Source organism: Pelmatolapia mariae, linkage group LG20 (assembly GCF_036321145.2).
Source record: "Pelmatolapia mariae isolate MD_Pm_ZW linkage group LG20, Pm_UMD_F_2, whole genome shotgun sequence".
In the NCBI taxonomy this organism is placed as follows: Eukaryota; Metazoa; Chordata; class Actinopteri; order Cichliformes; family Cichlidae; genus Pelmatolapia; species Pelmatolapia mariae.
In genome coordinates this window covers 23,634,298-23,654,647 of record NC_086244.1, presented here as the reverse complement: position 1 = coordinate 23,654,647, position 20,350 = coordinate 23,634,298, and the positions used below count along the sequence as shown (strand labels likewise).

General features: G+C 45.0%; 2 protein-coding genes across 3 annotated transcripts in view; one reads left to right on the top strand and one right to left on the bottom strand.

Annotated features, from left to right (window-relative positions):
- Positions 1-3,187, top strand: part of plcg1 (phospholipase C, gamma 1) — a 28,812-nt gene extending 25,625 nt beyond the window's left edge. The window contains exon 33 of the mRNA XM_063463595.1: positions 39-3,187. Within this exon, the coding sequence (XP_063319665.1) occupies positions 39-75 (37 nt within the window). The 3' untranslated portion in view covers positions 76-3,187. The remainder of the gene's footprint in view (positions 1-38) is intronic.
- A 1,463-nt stretch (positions 3,188-4,650) lies between these two features.
- On the bottom strand, positions 4,651-18,589 carry zhx3b (zinc fingers and homeoboxes 3b). 2 transcript variants are annotated; one of them, XM_063464376.1, is made up of 7 exons: positions 18,476-18,589; positions 11,730-12,642; positions 11,509-11,616; positions 9,865-11,433; positions 8,529-9,245; positions 6,369-6,654; positions 4,651-5,896 (listed from the first exon to the last, which is right to left on the bottom strand). In XM_063464376.1, the coding sequence occupies exons 2-7, from the start codon at positions 12,468-12,470 to the stop codon at positions 5,886-5,888; spliced, it is 3,432 nt and encodes a 1,143-aa protein (XP_063320446.1). In that variant the 5' UTR covers positions 12,471-12,642; positions 18,476-18,589; the 3' UTR covers positions 4,651-5,885. The 2 variants fall into 2 exon arrangements, with proteins under 2 accessions (XP_063320446.1, XP_063320445.1); XM_063464375.1 differs by lacking the exon at positions 18,476-18,589 and adding an exon at positions 12,796-12,993.
- Between the last annotated feature and the right edge of the window lie 1,761 nt (positions 18,590-20,350).

The window sequence follows — 20,350 nt, the reverse complement described above, 5'->3', positions numbered from 1 at the left end:
AGATTACAGACATCATCCTGTCTTTGTCTTCACTTCAGGATCCCGCGGAGGACCAGAGTGGAGAACCGTGTCTAAGTCCAAGCCAATCAGGACGCATTTCTGTTGCAACCCCCCCTTCCTCCTCCCCATCCCCACCACCCAGTCGCCTCTCCCCCGTACCGATGATGTCACTGACTGCTGTGAACAGTTTCCATGGAAACGCCCACCACCGCTTTGGCCTACATTTCAGGCAGCTCTCTCTCCCTCCATTCGCCCAAACCCCCCCCCTCATTTTCTCTCTCTCTTTCTCTCTCTCTCTCTCTCACTGTCTTTCTGTCTCTGCCCCTCCCTCCCTGCTGCCCAGCCTCTCTTCACCACTTGCCAGACGAGAAGGTGAGGGGGGCATACTCGGACATTAGAGGGGCGAGGGGGGGTCACTAAGAGGAAGCTGACCGCTGTGGGCAAGAAGAAGAAATGACATTCACAGTAGAACAAAAAACAAGACTGAAAAAGTTCCAGCTCTGGCCTGACTGTTTGTAATCTCTCGTGTTTTCAGTGTGCACAGCTGCTTAGTTTGAAGGCTAAGATGAAGAAAGGGGACAGTTATAGAAGGTATCAGTTTGAAACTGTTTCCAGTTAAGTTTCTTTGCTCTTCTCTATTTGGCGAATATGAATATATATATATGTATATGTATATATACACATATATATTTATTCCTGCTGTGCTGTTGGCCAGAGAACAGCACCAGCTCACCTGCTCTCAAAGAGCTCCTGTCTCTGTGTTTTTAATTATTACGATTATTTAAACCTTTAAACATTCATAATGTGATTTCTTTTTTTATGTACATGTGTAAAACATGAGGGCTCTCACTGCTTTTAAAAAAAATTTCTCTTCTCTTCTTTTGTTTTTTTTTGTTTTTTTGCGGAGGAAATAGTGTGCCTCCAGCATATCTCCTACCCTAAACTTGGAGTGATATTAAATTTTTATTTTATGTTTTTTTTTTTTTCCTGTTTGTTTTTGGAGCAGTGAGAGAGCAGATCATATGTTATGCCTGCACATATACACACTTATTTCTAACCTACATTCCAGGAAAAACAAAAAGTGCACATCATTCCGTGTTTGCTGCGTTTCACACGCATTTACAAGCCAGTGTGACACATTGAGACATGTCCTGGGAATCCAACACCTCACTGTGTGACGAAGCAGGACCAGGGATAAATGTTAAGCCAAAAAAAAAAGGTCTTATTGTGAGAAATGTGCTTTTTATTTTTTTTCCTTCCACTTCTCACTTGTACTACCAATGTGTTACAGGCCATATTTGCAGATGTCCTGTCACTCAGAGGGACGAGTCACAGGGCTGTGGGTTACAGCTAAAACATTATCCTGTTCACTCCCCTCAGCAGTGGTTATTATTTACAGTTGCAGTCAGACATATTGGTTTGAGGGACATGAATGTGTGCCTCAAACTACTATAAAAATAATCTAATTAGATTAATTTACAGGGAACACTGTAAATGTTTTAAATTTGTCAGTGCGCCATGATTACTGTAATTATGATGATTGTAATAGTTACCCTTTTAACTATGCAGCCCTTTGTTGCCAGGATTTATGAAGCAGTGGATACTCCTTTGAACTCAGATTTCACGTCTTAAAATTATGTCTGGCCACTTTATTCCGAGCATTTTAATTTGTTCACATTATCTCTTGGCGTAATGGACACAGATCGGGGACAGTTCATATTAAAGAAAGTGTGTTTTGATTACAACAAATATGTATTCAAATGGTTTTAAGGTTCTAAGAAAGTGTTTTACTGTAACCAAACAGTTTTAGATATTCTTTGTTTCTTGTTTTGTTTTGTTTGTTTTTTAGTTAAAAAGGAAATCTGTATTGACCAGCAGTGGTTCAGTGAGAAGGGTTGAGTTGCCAGTGTTGGGAATAAAGTAATCGTGCCATCTGGTACCCATCACTGGGCCACAGAGACATAAAGGACCGTTCGTGTTTGTGCTGTTGTGGTATTTTTGGGCAGTTTTGTCATAGCTACATGCTGCTTCCCAGAATCCAGTGAGGATTACACTGCCTAAGATGTAATTAAATTGCCACTGCCCTTGGTTTTTTTTTTGTAATGAAATGTGCAAACAAAACAAGAGGGAAAGAAATAGAGGCTTTGTGCAAAACACTGACTGATGGATCGAAGCGAATGCAGAATGCTACATTTCATTATTGTGAACGTTTGTCCAGCTGGTGGATCAGGACCTCCCTTGTGCATTGTGCAGTTAAAAGTTCAGGGAGATGTTGTTTCCTGAGATTCTGGGGTAAGAGCAAGATTGACATGAACAGGCAGAGTTAAAGCTTGAATTTTTCTTTTTTTTTTTTCTGTAGCTCATTCATGGATGACAAAGGTAATCTGCACCTTCATTGAACCCAGAAGGGGCACTTATGGTGTTATCTTTCCAGGTTTGTACCCGAAACAGTGTTTTCTCTGCTTGTAAGTGGTGACTATATGATGTAAGCTCAATATTCTTGCTCAGTGTTCAGTCACTGGGGCACACCTAAGCCATATGCTATGATTAGAGGTAAAGGCAGGGTCAGGAGTGAATACTTGAGGTCTCAAAGAAAAAGACAAAAATGTTGCATTTGCACCCCGATACTAATCCCAAAGCTCCTCCGTGTAACATTTATTTCTCCGATGGATAAGAGCTCACCCTCCAATGCTGCATTGCTCTCATTGCTGAACTGTCTGCTAATGTCTATGTGCCTCGATCTGTGTACACATCACATTGAAGCCACGTCTTTCACCTGCCCCGCTGGGCATAAATCACCTGCACAGCCATGGTACACCCACACAGGTGCTGTCACTTTGCTTCTCTGCACCGTGTGAGCCTCTACAGACCACGTTTGACTGACACGTCCCCGACTGTACTGTTCACTTCTGTCGAGACAAAACGTACTCCCGCCAACCTGTAATGAGCTCTAATCTGCCAGAATAACCGAGAACACCTGTGTGGGTGCACAGAGCCCTTAACTGTAATTTGAGTTTTGCATTTTTGTTTTTCTCCAGTCTTGTCTGTTTAGTTAGTGACAGCTCCATTTACAACCGCCTTTCTGTAATGTGCCTAAATATGGAGAGGAAGAGTATTCATCTTAATTTTGCCTTTCATATGAAACATATTCAAGCCTGAAAAGTAAATAAAATACTTATTACTTATACATCTTTGTTAGCCTTTCTTTTTTTAATGTGCTGGTGTGACTCGGTGAGGTTAATTCTTTTCAGTTCCAAGACCGAAATGTAACTGCAATAGGTGTCACTAACTACACTACGCCACAGGAAACCTGTACTGTAGTTTCAATATGAGAATGTGTGAACAGCAGCCTGAAAGTGACCAAAGTGTTGCTGTGCTGAAAGTTTATTATCAATACCTTAAACCCAATGATCTGAAGGCAATTCTACTGTAAAAGAAACATAAGTACATTATGGCCACGTTGTGGTAGATACACTCTACTCGTATTGAGTTAGACTTGCTTTCTTGCTAAACTGGTGTAATTCTTTGTGGCAAAATTATTGGGTTGAGAGCTGGCGCCTGATTTCAGTACACTGAAGTCATTGTCATGTTCAAGAAGCTTTGTGATATGGCGCGTTATCAGCCATCAGAAGCCACTGGAAGATTGGTCCTGGGATAGACCGCAGCAATACTTGGGCTGTGGCACTGAAATGATACTCGGTAATAACGGACCCAAAGTGTGACAAGACTACATCCCCTCACACCATTCATTACATCATCACTCCCAACCTGAACCTTTGATAAAAGGGAGGATGGAGTCATGTGCGAATTGTAGCCCCAGTTTCCTAATCTTAGCTCAAAGGATTGGCACCCAGTGTGGTCTTCTGCTGCCCAAAGATGCTCTTCCCCATACCCTCGTTGTAACAAGTGGTTACTTTTGTGGCTGTTGCCTCCCACTCAAAGCAGTCAAACCATTCTCCTCTGGCACCAAAAGGCATTTTCACCCAGGGAACTGCTGCTCTCTGGATATTCTTTTTCTGACCCTAGACATGGTTGTACGGGAAAAATCACAGTAAATCAGCAGTTTTTCAAATACTCAGACTAGCCAGCGGGTGTCCAACTCCAGTCCTCAAGAGCTACTGTCCTGGAGCTTTTAGATGCATCCCTACTAAGACAAACCTGAATCAAATAAATGGGTTGTTTATCAGGCCTTTGCCAAACTTGATGGCATGCTGAAGAGGTAATCCAACCATTTGATTCAACTGTTGGAGTAGGGATGCATCTAAAAGCTGCAGGACAGTAGCTCTTGAGGACTGGAGTTGGACACCCCTAAACTAGCACATACAACCACACTACTTTTAAAGTCAGTTTGAACCTAAGCATGTCACCTTGACCATGTTTACATTGGCTGATTAAAGATTTGTGTTAATGAGCAATTACAACAGTACCTAATAAAGTGGCTGAGTGTTTGCAACAAAGCTAGCTCGACAGGGGCTTAAAATTACTTATGAGGTAAATTCAAGACTTAATTATTACACTTAAATCTTTCATCATAAGGCCTCAGTGTTCTTATTTGAGGTTTAGTCCTCTTAATTTGCCTCAGTGCTGTAAGCCATGTTGAAAACTTTACTTATGAACAAACAGAGCCACAGCTTTCTGACATTGCTTTTATTCTGAAATGCCATCTGTAAAAATTATACATCAAGCCTATGGAACTCTGGTAGTTCACAGTTTGTTTACAGTGTGATTTATTTCATAACAAAGTCTCATAAAAACAAATATACGTACATATCCGATACGTAAAGAAGCACTTGATGCTACAACACAAACCGTATTTCATGTAGTCTAATATACTGTGTCACTTTTTTGTTTGTTTGTTTTAGACCCTAAAGGGTGCTTGCCCTCTTTGGATGAAACAATCCCCGATGTCGTCCCACGCTGAGCAATTTCATGTTAAATGAAAAGTATATACAGATACGAAAAGTGAGAACAAAAACCTGTTCCAAAATAACCTCGGGTTGAATGAGCGTCAGTGCTGCTTTTCACATTTGTTGCTGTGAACAGGGCAGCTAGCACATTTCTAAAATAAACTGCAAGCATGAAGTCAGAGTTTGTGATGCAGGAAAAAAAAAAGCAGCATGAAGACGGCACAATGGGAAAATAAGGTTGATTTGATTTACGTTAAGGCCTAGGCAAGCACCCTGCAGCAAAACTGCAGTTTTTCGTACCCCAAAAAACAAACAATGAACAGTCTCAACGCTTCACTGAATCGTGTCTCAGCTTAGTCGATAAGAGTCCAAATCCAACCCCCACCTGATCAACATCTGCCAAGTTTGCAGTCTCAAACACACTTTTTTCCCCTCTTCTTCTGCTTCCACACATCCACCCCTCTCTCTTTTTTCCCCCCTTCCCACCCCTTCCTTTACCCCCGTCACAGCAGGCAGTTGGAAAAAACATGGCAGCAAAACGCTGTCAGCCTGAACGCCTACACTGCCACCTCCACTCCTGCACCTCAGTGTCTACTTTCTTCTGAAGGGAAAATGGCGGAGGGGAGAATAGTGGAGAGTTGTAGTGGAGATCTAGACAAAACTAGAGAAGGAGAGAAGGGAGTGGGCGGCTGGGTGGGTGGATTTTGGTGGGGGGTGGGGGGCTGCTATAGCGTCCATCTCATGTAGGCGGTTTGGGGGATGTGGGGTGTCATGCCCACCTCAAGGGGTGTGAGCGGTAAGGAGAGACAGAGAGAGGGAGAGATGGGTGGGGGGAGTAGGGAGGGGTGGGTGGAGGTGGCTCCAAGATCCATTTCCTTCCAGTGATCTTGTTACAAACGCATCTGCCGTCTTTTAGTCAGGCTCCCGGAACAAAGACCACCTGCGATGTCAACTCCATCCTCGCACAAAAAGGCCTCTTCAATCAGTTCCTGTTGCAATTAAAAAAAAAAAAAAAAGAATTAAAAAAAACGGAAAAAGAAATTAAAAATCTGTCACCCTGACAACACGCTCCAGAAAACACGTCTGAATTTCCTTCATTGCTACACACAGTGTGCTGGAGTTACACATGCACTGGTTTGAAACAAAAACCTGCCACAGCATGCCTCATTACTCATAATTATGATGAATGTGTGTGTGTATATTCTATCTTAGCGCTTCTGTATCACCTGAGTGACGATTATAAACATTTAGGTGTGTTCTAATTATCACCTTTTAACACCTAAACCCTGCCACGAAAAAAATAAATTGTTACGGAGGCGCAAATAATATTTTCATAATGAAACACCTTCTGGTTCTGCTTTTAGAAGTTCTGCAGCTTTTCTTTAGGTGTTTAATTGCTCAAATCAGGATATTTGGTCAGACCCTGCTGGGAGAGCTTACGCTCACGCTGATGAAGATTACCTTTAGTAGCATTCACAGTCTCGTCAGCGTTTGCGTCCTCTGCTTCTGTTGCGACACTGCACACCGACGCCTCCATTTTCTCCTCCATCCCGCCTCCTGCCTGCGACTCCGGAGGGGAGGATCCTGTTGTAGCTGGCTCTGCAGCCACACCTGGTGCAACCGGTCGCGTTCCTGTTGTATGAGCAGCGGCACTGGCGGCGGCAGTTTGTTGCAAAGACGCCTTATTGGTAAACCAGTGTCGCACCAAGTCTGTTGTCAAACTGCTACTCTGAGCAAGTTCCTGCAACTGTGCATACAGAAGGGGAATAACATGAAATTTCCCCTTGTGGGACTAATAAAGGTATATCAAACTTCAATCAAGAGGAAGGTTCACGGTTATTTTAGGTGCAAAGTGGACACGTAGATGACACATTTCACCTTTTCATACTCATACCTGTTTGCAACCCAGTTCTTTTATAATTTAGACAGTTTTCCTTTAATGACATGTTATTGAAAAAACCCTCAATATATTGCAATAATATTACATCTTACACTAGCCTAAAACGTCTTATTTGATTTTCAATGAACTCTAAAGTTTTTATATCATTTTTATATCATATTTGCATATACATGTACATATTTATTTAGGAATCAATGAAAATCTGAAGACAGATGCTGATGCTAAATGGCAACAATCATATTAAGGCAAAAAAACAAAACACAATCAAATGTGAGGATTTTTTGCAATTCGAAAATGTATGTTCATCAAAGATCCTGATGTTCACATGAGCCTGCAGCTCAGTTTACGTGACTCGTGAACACAAGTGTAAATTTGAACAAAAATGTAATATTGTAATAATGAAACTCTTCAAGTAGCACTGCTTGCTTCTGTTCACACAATGGCATTTTTTTCATCTCTTTCACTTTTTTGTCAATGCTCTTTAAAGCTACTTACAGAGATGGAAAGAGCAACACGATCAAATTTTAGCCACATGTGCAAAAAGAAAAAAAATTGCTGCACTTGTAGCTATGACTTTTTTTTAGTTCCTCCTGACACCAAGAACGAGTTCAGAGAGAGAGAGATCGAGAGATCTCACTCCTGTCCAGACAGGACATGAAAAATACATAAGAAATAAATGAATACATTTTTATTGCAATTTAGAAACAGACTGGATTACACAGTTGTTCACTAAAACTTACGTGGATTGAAATCGATTTGCAAATGCTACTAGGTGACACACTGACAGATTAATAGAAAGGAATGCACGTCTCAGAGTGGCTTCAGAGACATTTACATATATTTACTTATAAAATAAGATATAATCCACACACTGCTTTGTTGGTGAACTGTATCCAGAATTACATCACATGATACCGTTGTATCCTGTATTTCCTTTTCTTGGTTTGGAATAAATGCATTTTACTTCATGTAAAAGTAAAAATGACCACGAAACAAATAAACAAAACCATCAATTAGCCAACATGTTTTTTTCTTCCAAAAAGCCCAAGCTCGAGCCCTCCTGAGGTATGACCCCAGTTCTACCAATCAAATTCCAACAGACCCTTGAATGTATCCAACATTTTCACTGTTTGCAACCCAAAACCTTCCTTATGACCTCACAACATCTCCAATCAAGCACATAATCCCATATCCACTTCCTGGATTATATACAGGAGTGTATAGAAAGACGAGTGGGGCTTTAGCACAAAGTGTATGGTTAATTTTGTTTGAAGTGTGTTGCCAGAAAAACATGTAAATTTAAATATATAAAACAATACTTTTGCCTTCGCAGGTCAACACTGAAAGAATTGATGGAAAAATAACACTTTAATCATGAGTAAACCACACACACCAACCAGAGGAGATGATTTGCTAAAATAGCGAATGCCCCTAACAGTACATTGATATAACAGGAAGTGAGTCAGGGTTTTTCTATCACATATGAGGTTTCAGTTATTTACACCTAAAATCCCCAAAATATCTATCTAATGCAACAGAAGCATTTTGAAAGTGGAACTTGAAAAGCCTAGTGTGACTTACAGGAGTGACATGCCTGTATAATTAGAGGATATGCTGTCAGCTTTTATAAAAGCAACAGTACAGAGAAATCGTTTGATTCTCAGGTTCCTGTGTTTCTCAGCTACTGAACTATAAAAAAAAATGTTTGTTGCTGTTGATACCTGTGAGTCTTCCAGCCTTCCGTGGACGTCAAGGTGAGCCTGGAGGACGTGCACGTTCCCCTTCTGTAGGTCTTCCTCCAGAGCCATGTTCTGGTACGACTCCAGCCACTTCAGCTGGCCATTCTTCTGCACATAACGGCAATCTCCGAACCAGCGCACCACTTCAGGCCTGGGCAGCCCAGTGCTTGAGATGAGTTCATCGTACTGAGTGGCGCTGGGCCACTGGGTCCGAGCGTAAACTTGTTTCAGCAGATGCAGCTGGTCCGCTGTCTTCTTACCTCGGACGCCTGTGGGTTTGGGGGAGTGAGCTGGTTTGGGTGTTGGCGTGGAGGTCTGCGATGTTTTGGGGGTGGCAGATGAGGCAGGACCCAGGGAGGATGCGGTCGTACTATCCAGCCCTTCGCTCTCAGTTTTCCCATTGGCCTCTGTCACCTTCAGCATCTTCAGATTTATTTTAATAGGGTTGACTTTTGGTTCCCCTGAACTTTCATCTCTCTGCCTCTCTTCTCCATCAACCTCGATATCCTCACCTTCCTCCTCCTCTCGCATTGCCCGCTCAGCCTCCTCTTTCTTTTTCTCAGCTGCCACTCTCTTCCTCCTCTCAGCAAACCAGCCGTGGATTTCTCTTCTGGTCATCTTGGTCTCAGACCGCAGTCTATCCACTTCCTCGCCTGATGGGTCTGGGTTCTGGGAAAAGCTGCCCTCTAGGGCTTTAACCTAACATAATAAACGCAAGTTAATTATTAGTATCTTCTTTTTTTCGATGAAGACAAAGAACTAGAATCATTAATCAGAGATATCTGATTAATGATTTTGTTACTCAAGTTAAAAATAAAAGTAAAACTAGCATCTGTAACAGTTCAGACAGAGTGAGATATTTAAAGACATCATCTTTGTAGTTTAAAAAAAGAAAAAAACATCAACTCTGAATACCTTATTTTACAATTTTTCAAGCCTTCCAAGACCAAAAACTAATTCACTTATTCATCTTATAAGGTGTGCATTGAAAGAAAATAAAACATATCCTCTTTTAGATTTGAACTTTACTGCTTACATTTCACTTGCACATTCAAGTTTGTTGTGGTAGTAGCAGCTAATGTAGATGAAGTCTACACCCCCGGAGACACTATTTATCTAATTTTGTGCAGCTCCATCTGGAGCCACAAAAGTAAACTCTTACAAATAGAAAGCTGATCTCCCCTGCATTTATAAACAGACTTTGATGTGGAAATCCACAGAACTGAGTAATCACGACAAAAAACAGTGAGGAAACCTGGCTACCTGCTAAGCTTATTACACTTATATTACACAGCAAGCTTGCGTAGTAAGGCCTCACCTGGTGGGGTTCTCTCTCCTTGTAGCGGATGGCTGTGAAATCAGGTGACGGTGGCCTGGGGAGTCGGCGGGAAGGTGTGGTGGGAGAGGTGGGTGTCTGTGATGATGCAGATGGGCTCAGGGGTGCAGCGCTGTGTTGGGGAGTTTTCGCACCAGAGTTGTTGCTACTTTCTGACAGATCGATGGGGTTGGCACTGCCAGCGGCGCTTGTTCCTGGCGTACTCGGACTGCTGCCTGTTCCGGGTGCAGTGGTGGGTTTAGTCTGCGGTCCTGAGCCAGCACGTGTACCTTTGAGGTTGCGAAAGTGGTAGCGCCGGTCACTAAACCACTTGCGAACTTCTCGCACTGTGAGCCCCGTCAACGCAATGAGCCGGTCCACCTCCTCCTGGTCGGGAAACTGGCACACCTGAAAACTGTCCTTCAGGGCATTGAGCTGCTCCTGAGACTTTTTGCCTTTGTAAAAGCTGGGATCCAGGAAGGGGTTGACGGGCGTCCTGGATCCCAGCGTGCTGCTCGAAGCAGATGCAGGGGATGGGGAAGAAGACTTGGAGGCAGGGGAAGAAGCCTCCTCCATCTTCATGGGTGGGGAGTCACTGGCAGAGGGGTCGACGTCATCTGTGCTTGTCTCACTATTTTTGCTGCTGCTCCCATTAGCATCTTTGCTCTTCGGTAAACTGTTGCCATTGATGGTTTTGATGTCTGTGATGTTTTTGCTTTCTGTGGTTACTTTGTTGTCACTCTGCAGCACGCTGGTGTTGTTGGCATTGCTGACATCTGTGTTCTTGGCATTTACATGCCCAGTTGCATCACTATTGCCCTTATCGCTGGAGTCAACATTACCGCTGCTGTCTTTACCATTGACACTGCTCACCTTAGCATTACTATGACTACTGCTTCCCAAGCTGAGGTTGATCACGCTAGTTTGACTGCTGCTAAGAGCACTGCTAGTGCCCCCTCCCCCACTCCTACTACTATTACAGCTGCTAATGATATTCGTTCCTGTGCTGCTGCTTCCCACTGACCCCACCACCATGCTCACGCCTTTGTCTGCCACCAGAGCCGCTGCAGGTCGGGCCTGCATCATAGGCCGAGCTGCTGCCTGGGGCTTAGGTGTGACAGCTAGGGCAACAGGAGTACTGTTAACCTGGATACCGTTTGCCATGACCGGCTGTGTGACGATTACCCCTCCTTGGCCGACGAGAGACCCCTGCAGGATGTGAGGGATCCCCGTGGCCCCAAGCGATGCAGGCAGGACTGTGATGGTTTGCTGGGCTGGGCTGTGGTGACTCTGTGGCTGGTTGTGAGAGCTGGAAGGTGCCGTTTGAATTATGGTGTTGAACATCTTCCTCCTGGCCTCCTCTATCTCTTCGGGAGACCAGCTGATGCCTTGCTTCAGTCTCTGGGCTGTGAACCAGATCTTGATCTGCTCTTCTGGGAACTTTGTGACCACAGTCAGGTAGCAGAGCTCAGCTTTTGTGGGGTACGGAAATTTGCTGAAGGAGGTCTTCAGGAAGGAAGAGGAATCCATGGAGGCACTGTAGGTAGGGATGCTGCTCAAAGGAATCATTACCTGAGAGAGAAAGATTAAATATCAGCCACTGATTTTACATTTAAAAATTCATAAGATTTGGATAGAAAGAATTACCTTTGGGAGGTTTTCTGAGGAGGAAGTTGAGGAACTGGAGGAAATATTTGAGGAGGCGGTGACTGGCGCAGAATGATGAAGGTTTCTGTTTTGAACTACTGAAACCACCTGAAAAAAACACATTCAAGAATCAGAACAAGTGACTCCAATAAAAATATATATTTTTTAAAAAACATGTTTTATCTAAAAAAAGCCCAGGAGAAATAAAAACTGACATTTACCTGTGTGATTGGTGTCTTTAACATGGGTAATGCTCCTGAGCCATTCACTATCTGGATTGCTGAGGGAAGTGTGACCTTAGTTGTTCCATTGTGGACAATCGTAGGAACATGGGCGACTGTTACTGAGGCAGTTTCTTTTCTCTCAGTCTCTCTAGATGTAGAGATAGTGTGTGGGTCTGAGGACGCCTCATCGGAGACTGGGTGAGACACCACAATCCGTTTAGGCTCCGATTTGCCCTTCAGCATCCGCATAATTGGGGTTTTAGTGATAGAAATCTCACTGTCCTTCCCGCTCTCGGGCCCAGCCACCAGATGTTGCTCCACCACCAGCCTCCTGTCTCTCTTTCTCAGCCGCAGAGTGGTGTTCAATGTGCTGGGGTGAACCCTGGCGTTGTGCAATGCTAGGCCCTCAAACTTGGGTGCTGAAACCCCACAGCTGACACAAAAGAAGCTGGGGTCAGCACGGAAGTCTGGGTGCCCAGAGTAGACGTGATCCAAAAATAAGTTAAGGTCATGCGTTTCGAAATTACAAGGCTTACATGTGTAACTGCCTGCACCATCTTTGACTGCATCCCCCACCTCTGGTTTGGAAGACTCTCCAGGGTCTAAGGGGCTCTGTGTGTCACTGCCAGAAACCCTTGGCTGACGGAGAGCAGGAGAGTCCTGCTCAACCTCCTCTAAGGGGCGAATAATCTTGCTAGGTATCATACAGGGAGTGGACGACTTCCTTTTGCTGGCCATGGTGTGAAAAAAAATGGGGCTGGGGGTGGGAGGAGTGGTCAAATGGCTGAGAGTGAGGTGTGAAAAAGAATATGGGTTTCTCGTTGACTATAGACCAGGCATGGGGGAAGGGGGGTGGCGGGTCTTGTCCGTGGGTCCACTTGTGGTTATCACTTGAGTTTTTCGGGAAATCCTGCAAAAAGAGAGTGAAACACTGATTAGTTTGTCAATCACCAGCCAACAGCTTAGTCAAGTGGTTTGGTGAGTTACAAACACACAAAAGAGAGAAAATTTACATTTTAAGTGCAAATGAGTTGGGCGACTGAGAACAAATGAAATATCTTACTCAGCGCAGCAAAACCCAGGTCCATCTCAGCGGGGGAAAAACACATCATTGCTGACGTCGTTTCCAGGTAAAATGTCAACAGCACAGGTAATAAAGGACACCTCGTGGAAAGATTGAGCTCAAGCGCTTTAAAATCCACAGATCTTGCTGCTCAAAACCTCTGATCAGAGAAACCCAGGGCTGTCTCTCTTATGAAGGCCTACACACAAGCTCACTCTGCATCTTCACTGATGGCTTGTAGAGAGAGCTCCTGTCCTACCCCCTTCTTTCCCCTCCCCCCACACAACTCAGTCTCACTTCCCCTCTTTCAGACACACCCCCAACAGAGAGAGCACATTCTGTATTTTTTTTTTAATCCAGGGCCTCTGTAGCTTAACTGAATATCTTTATTTAAATTCCTACAGCAATATAGTGCACGTAACATCTGGGCAGTTCAGATGAACAGATGTTCTGCGGAAAAATGGCTCCATCCTAACAATGGTACACACTGTACAGACAGGAATCACACCTATATAAGAATTCAAATCTTAAAACCTTCACAACACCTCTTAGATTCTTTGTCTCCATTAAGAAAAAAAAAAGCTTCCTATTGGAGGACTTTTCCCTCTCCTTCCTTCCTTCGTACAGAGAGGTAGTGATGCAGTACTAGAGGACAGCTCTAGGGCAATTACTCTCCCAGTCACTCTGCCCTGACATGACACCTCATGTGCAGAGCAGCAAAAGCACAACAAAGTTCAGCGGCTTAGAGAAACACAACAGGAAAATGCTTAAAATCTCACCCAGTCCAGCCCAGATACTTCACAAACACATCCAGTTTTCACATCTCAGCGCTCAAAAGCTTAAACCCTTTCGTGCATGGAAGCAGAACAACTCCATGCTCATATTAAACTTGGCTGGGGGTGAGGGGGTGGTATACCTTCAGATGCTTAGCCTCATTGTGCACGAGGCTGTTCACTTATGACAAGGTGAGCAGCAAGCTCGATGTCTCCATTTCACAAATCCGCTAATGATGAATGTCCTCTTTCTAAAGTGCCCACAGACACATTAGCAGATCTTTGATTTGCCATAGAAAAGGTCACAGTACACTAATTCAAAACCCAGTTAACTATTGCAGGACGAGGGCTCCAACTGTGACCGAACACAGGTATGCAGAGTTGACTCTCCTGCACTCAGAAGCCTACAACAACCCAGACAGAGGCGGCAAAAGCAAGTTAAAGTTCCCATCATCTGCTGTCTGCCTTAGTACTGATAATAGTAAAATGTTTTCTGAGCAGTCTGTGAAAACATTGCTGGACTCAAAACAAATTGTATCTTCTTTGTTTATTGTATTTTATTTTTTTGAAAAGTAAGACTGGTCCCCTCTCTTTGGATCTGAATGTGAGGGGTTAACAGGCAAATTAAGTTTGCTACTGTGGAAGGAACGTGATGCCCCTTGTCCCCCACCCCGCGTGCACCAACTTGGGCTGTCGTGCACCCCTTCGACTCCCCCTGCCATTGAGTTCTGCATCAGGGGGCACCACTCTGCCAAGGCTGGCTGGTCACATGACCGACACAAAGGCTTATGGGTGGGCAGTCTCAACCATCAATCACGTGGTTCTGCTGGGTGCGGATGGCAGGCGAGAGGAGAGGGACAGCGAATGGGAAAGGACGGTGGGGGATGGGCGAGTCGGTATGGGGTGAGGAGGGTTGTTAACTATCGTTGAGGAAGCACTGAGGTGTTTCAGTGAGGAATTTTCCTACCCGATACCCCCCTCCAACTAGCCTGCCCAACCCTGCCTTCCCCCGCGCTTCAAAGCCCCCTTCTAGCTCCAAACTACAATCACAGTCCTTCCCTCTCCTCCCTCCCTGCTGCACTGCAAAAGCCCAGAACATTCAGCCAGCGGACATAACCTGGAGTCCCGCTTCAGCGCCTGCATGCGGCGTACTCACCCGTGCAGTCAGCAGGCATGTGCAAAATAATCACTAACACTAAGACACCCAGCAAAACACAATGTCAGAGCTGCTAAGTATGTAATCCTATTTCCACGACTGATCAAAAGCTGCAAACACTGACTGACAGACAGCAACTACCAACTTTACACATCACACTGTGATGGGCCTGTGAAAAATCAAAAACCACATCTGTGTGAACACAACTCCAGATAAGCCCTGGGCCTCAGCGAATGCGAAAGCAGCCAGCAGAGACGCAGAGGCCTCTCTCACTCTCTTTCACACACACACACACACACAGCCGCACACAGGTGAGCACCAAAACAGCACAAGCCCGAGCTATAATCGGCGAGTCGAAATGGGCTGCTCATGCCAGGATCAGATGAGCTCTCTGTTGACTCATGGGTGTGAGTGCATCAGCTGAAAACTTTTCATTTGAATGCCGCACATGTGTTGACTGACCATGCAGGGGACGGTGGGTTTCTGTCTGTTATATGTGTGTGTCAGCATTTGCATGTGTTGGTTTCCTGTGAGATTGAGAGTAGAGGGGGTGGGGGGTAGGAGTGGGGTGCGTGTGAGCTCTTGGTGAGTGTGTGTATGTGGCGTGCGGGGGAGGCTGGCTGCATGCCTCTGTGTGAGGCTTGTTTACCGAGGTAGTCAGGCTGCAATTTTTCCTGTGTGTGAGAGTCAGAGAGCTCTCCCAGTGACACACAAAGACATTATTTTTGACCTCATGGTTCATAACCTATATTATTCTATGTCTCATCATTGGCTCAGCACAGCATGACCTCCTTTCATCCGGTGGCCTGACTCTCATCTAGGCTCGGGATGGATCCTCTGAGCACAGACCAATAATAGCTCTCTCTCGCACGCACACCTTTGTATAGCTTCAAACAAACTAAACTAGTCATCTCGTCACCTCGCTGAGAATGCAGGTGTAACACTGATGTGTGCGTGTGCGTGAAACAAATGTTCTCCCAGTAGGATGACGAAAAGGTGTACAGCACAGGCAGCTTTCTCCTAGTTTCCTCGCTCTTCCTCGTCTTCTTCACCCTCACTCCCCCTCCCTTTCTCCAACAGCCTCTGCACCCTCTGCTTCCCCTCCCTCCGCTTCCTCCTCTCAGAGCAAGTTTGGCCCAGGGAGACAGGTCGGCAGCGCCACTGGTGTGTTACTGTCCCCATGGCAACCACCTCCTACCCCCTCTTTCTCTCTCCTACCAGCTCATTTCTCTGAAGTACACGCATGTGGGTAAACACGCACACGTCTCCTATGCCATCCAGTCTCTGGCTCTAGCGGGGCTTGTTTGTTCCACACGCCCCTGTCAGTGGTATTTGGAGAGTCCCTGCCCTGCTCCTATTTCAGTGCCTCCCTCACGCGGTGTTCATGTCTCCCTGCTAGGTGTGGTCACCGTCACCAAGGCACACTACTCTCCAAAGCTGATGGCGTCTCTTCCTGTTAACTCAGTGTCTGTGAGTCTTGGTTCAGGCATCTGCCCGGGCTACTGCTCTGCGGCTCCTGTGTTTCGGCCTACAGGGGCCTAAAGTCACGCAGGGCTCCTGTAGTCACTGTAGGCAATGCAGCCATGAGCACATAAACAGGCCTGGCCTATCTGCCAGATGCTATCCTTTCAGGAGATGACAACCTCTCACCCCTGTGCGTTTTCCCCAAGCCCGCCCTCATCCAGCACGGCTGTCTGTGCAGCCATGCTGGATGAAAGCAAAAAAAATAAAATAAAATCCTACGCCGTGTTTTGTTCTGCCTCAAAACAAACAAACAAACAAAAAAACGCCTTAAGCTGCTAACCTTCTCTCATCAATCATTTTCAGGGTCTTGTTCGCTCATACACCCCTGCTCTCGAACAACCCACCACTAGAAATGCTCACAGGTTCTCTGCAGCCCAACTTCTTTCCACTCCCTCTTCGGCTCGCACACAATGCAGGCAACAATCAGAGCGCCTCTGAGCCTCAGTGACAGCGCAGTGTCATTTTCATGTGATCCTGAGTCTCAGGTCAAGGGAGCGTGTGGCTGTGTGGGTTGTGCACGGCCGCATTGCTGTGGCCGCTGCCGGTGCATGCGTTAAAATTGGGTTGCTGAGAGGGGAGGGAGAGAAAAATGGCGGAGCACCATGCCTCTGTGCTGTCCAACCTAAAATGGCTGACATCACAAGCTGTTAACCAGCCAAGCAGAGCCAAGAGGCTGCTGCCGCTGCTGACCCAGACCTGCTCGCTGTGGATGTGCGAGTGGCTTGCTCTGCTCTTCCCCAAGACTGTGAAAAGGCTCTTCAGTAGCAGATGACTCCTGTTTTTGATTTTTTTTGTGTGGCCATACTTGGTAGAGATCTGTAAATAAACTGTCTTACATGGGTCTGCAGGCACGGATGTGATGAAAAGTCATTACCTACAGACTGACACACTCCAAGAATTGTTCAGCTTTATTAAATCATCAGCACAACATTTAATACCTAACAAGGATTGCCAGTAAAGCATTTAAAAAGTTGTCTAAAATATGCAAAGGTACCATGGATTTTAATAAGCGACGTACTGATTAATCCTTCCACACAAAGCCACTCAACCTGTGTCAGCTACCAACCTAAATCTGAGGAAGAGAAAGGGAGGAGAAAGGAGGGAGGGAAACAGGGCCCAGGAGGTGGAGGTGGTAGTGATGATGATGGCAGAAGAGGAGGGGGGTAGAGTGTACTATTGACTGAAATCTACAGCCATCAGCACACCAGCACAAAGAAATACAGCAAGATAGTAACAACAATAACAATACTAATCATCACCTACAGCTCCCCTCACAGCTGATCCACGTGTGATCTGAGCAGCAGTGTGGAAAACCTGGCCTGTTTCTAAAAGTGTAAAAAGGTGAGCTGGATTAAGCTAAGTGTCCGTGCCTGGGAATCACGTGGGCATCAGACACAAATTAGCGGTGTGGGAAATCTTTGCTCTAATCCCTGCAGTCAAACTCACTCATGACAACAGTGAAATAACAAATAAGACAAGTGGCTGATAGAGAACAACAACAACAAACCCAGCTGGTGGAAGAAAAAAAAAAGTGTGATTTTTCATTTAAAACCAAGGTCCACACACATAGATTTTTCAAGCTAAATTAAAAAAAATATATACATTAAATAGATGGTAGATATATGATGGAAGTGATTGGGACTTTTAAAAATGACTCCCAAACTTCTTCATTCATAGCACGGATTGACGGATTGGAAGAAATTTTGGAAATTCAGCGCATTGTTTACAGGACATATTACAGGATTTTTTTCCCTGGTAGGTGGGTGGGGGCTACAGTGCACCCTGACAACATCTAATTGGCGCTAATTTGGTGATTAATCGGCGATATTCCGCGAAAATAGGAGGTACAATAAGCGTCTGCGCTGCAATGTTTCGGTCCCTGAGCGCAGCAGCGTCAGATATTTCCGAAAAATGATGCGTGTTCATCTTCCGCTCAAGTTAGGCGGAGTGAGCCCCAACTTAAAGGGCTTGTCTGCATTATAGGTTTGAACACTACGACCAATTCATACCGGAGAGAGAGGAAAAAAGGTAAGCCGTGCCCCCCTCCAAGCTTTTAAAAAAACTACTCTCTCTACCACCCCCCCAGGTTGGCTGTCGCCATTTTAAGCAGGCGACATGCAGCTGGCCAGCGCCGCTGAGCCACAAGCCCGTAAAGGTAAGACAGCTCGCGCACAAGTTTAGGAAAGGTGAACACTTAAGTAAATGCGTATCAGTGAAGCACACTCACCTCGCTTTGTCGGAGCTCAGCGTATGCATCGCAGGTATTAAAAAGTTTACACTGGTGCGGGTTCAGTGGAGCCAGACACGGACGGGGTCGGCTTTGGGCTTCTCTGATGGTAACTTATAGGTGTAAGGACCCCTCTGACAATCGGCCGCTGATAATAATAAACGTGACACTGGAGCCGGACCGGTCCCCCCCTCCCTCTCACAACAACAACGGCCCCCCTCTTATTTTTTTGCGCTTGTTTATTTCGAGTGGCTCTGTGTTACAGCAGGCAGTGAAAGGGGAGGAAAATACGACGGACGTACCGAGGGAAGAGGCAGACACGTGACGCCGACGTCACTGACGGTGGAATTGGCGTGAGAGCTCGAGCTCCGCCGAGCACAGAGTATGAAGTGACTCACATATCCCGTACTGACTTTGACCCCCTACGCCCCCCCCCCTCCTCACCCAGCAACACCATCACCCCACCCCACCCCACCCCATCCTATCTACACAGGTGGGGGTCCGTGTTTGAGGTTTTGAAAGGGTCACAGGCACCGTTAACCGTGCACGGTAACGGTTATAACACATCACACCTGTCCCCCCTCCCTCCTCTCCTCTCCCAGGTGGGCTAGCCGCTCTTAAAGAGATAGAGCCTAACGGGTGCATGGCAAAAGGTTAATAAAGACGCACAATAAATATGAATCTGCCCTTAAAGCTCCATTTAAACATGTTAAAGACCCACTACAGTTAAACGTGTTTTAGTCCACGTGACCTTTTAGCTGTTTTAATTACGCAAATCTCAGTTTACATAGTCTGCAATTTATGGATTTCACTGAGCGGGCAGTTATCTGTGCTGTGAGAGTGGCGAGCTTTGAAGCTGAGTGGACAAATATTTAAATTTGCCGGGTGACCACTCAAATGACAGTTTATTAAGTACAGGTGAGGTAAAAGCTAATTTCTTTTCGTCAGGCTACTGTATAGTCTTCCTTTGTTCACAACAATGACTATAATAATAATGACTTTGACTTTGCTATCAGCTTTGACTTTAATAATAAAGTTTAATAATAATAACTCTTTATAGCTTTAAAAAAAAGAGTCAAAACAAATAAAAGTATATAAATAAACAGAAAGGCTAGAAATTAAAGGCTTTGGTGAAGTGATGAGGTGCTGGAAAGCATACTGAAGGCTCTGTTCCCATAGGTTTGGAGGTTGGTGCAAGGGATTGAAAACATTTGTTATATTAAAGGACAGAAATCAGCATATCCCCTACATTGGTGTTACAATTCAGCTGCAACATAAACCACATCCTCAGCTCTCCCAGCACTTGAGGCCGCTTTAAAAGAATTTAGTTTTGCTGCCTGTTGCATTGTAGCGGGTATTTTGTTAAACCTGAGAGCTTTCCATGCACGTTGGTGAACTCACATCACAAATCCCTAAACTGACTAAAGTAGAAAGACAACCAAAACCCAGCAAAGTCAGAAATGCTCACAAAATGGACCACGGTGCAAAGCCAGTCGGCAAAAAGCAGCCGCATGGGAGCATCACTTTAAAGACATTCTTGTAAACTCATTTGTAGCTGATAAAGCAGATAAAACACATCATATAGTATTCTAGTGTTACTGATTTTCCATTGGGCCCTGTTTGTTATATGTATGTCCAGTTAGCTTCAAATTAAACACGATGACACATCCCCCACATCTTTCTGAATGAGTCACTGCTCGGTGGGTCAACTTAAAAGAGTCAAAGTGAAGTTCTCTTAATGGTTTTCAATAGTGCAACAAATAAACTGTAGCTAACCCGACGTCACGCCACATAGAGACCCATTAATAATATCTTGGAGTCACCAGTCAGACACATTAATCAATTATTTTGCCAAACTGCTTTATTTGCAGTGAC

Coding starts and splice junctions, on each gene's coding strand:
- zhx3b (XM_063464376.1), bottom strand. CDS start 12,470: ATGGCCAGCAAAAGGAAGTCGTCCACTCCCTGTATGATACCTAGCAAG. Junction 11,434..11,508: donor CCTCAGAAAACCTCCCAAAG/GTAATTCTTTCT, acceptor TTTCTCTCTCAG/GTAATGATTCCTTTGAGCAG. Junction 6,655..8,528: donor GAAGGCTGGAAGACTCACAG/GTATCAACAGCA, acceptor CTGTATGCACAG/TTGCAGGAACTTGCTCAGAG.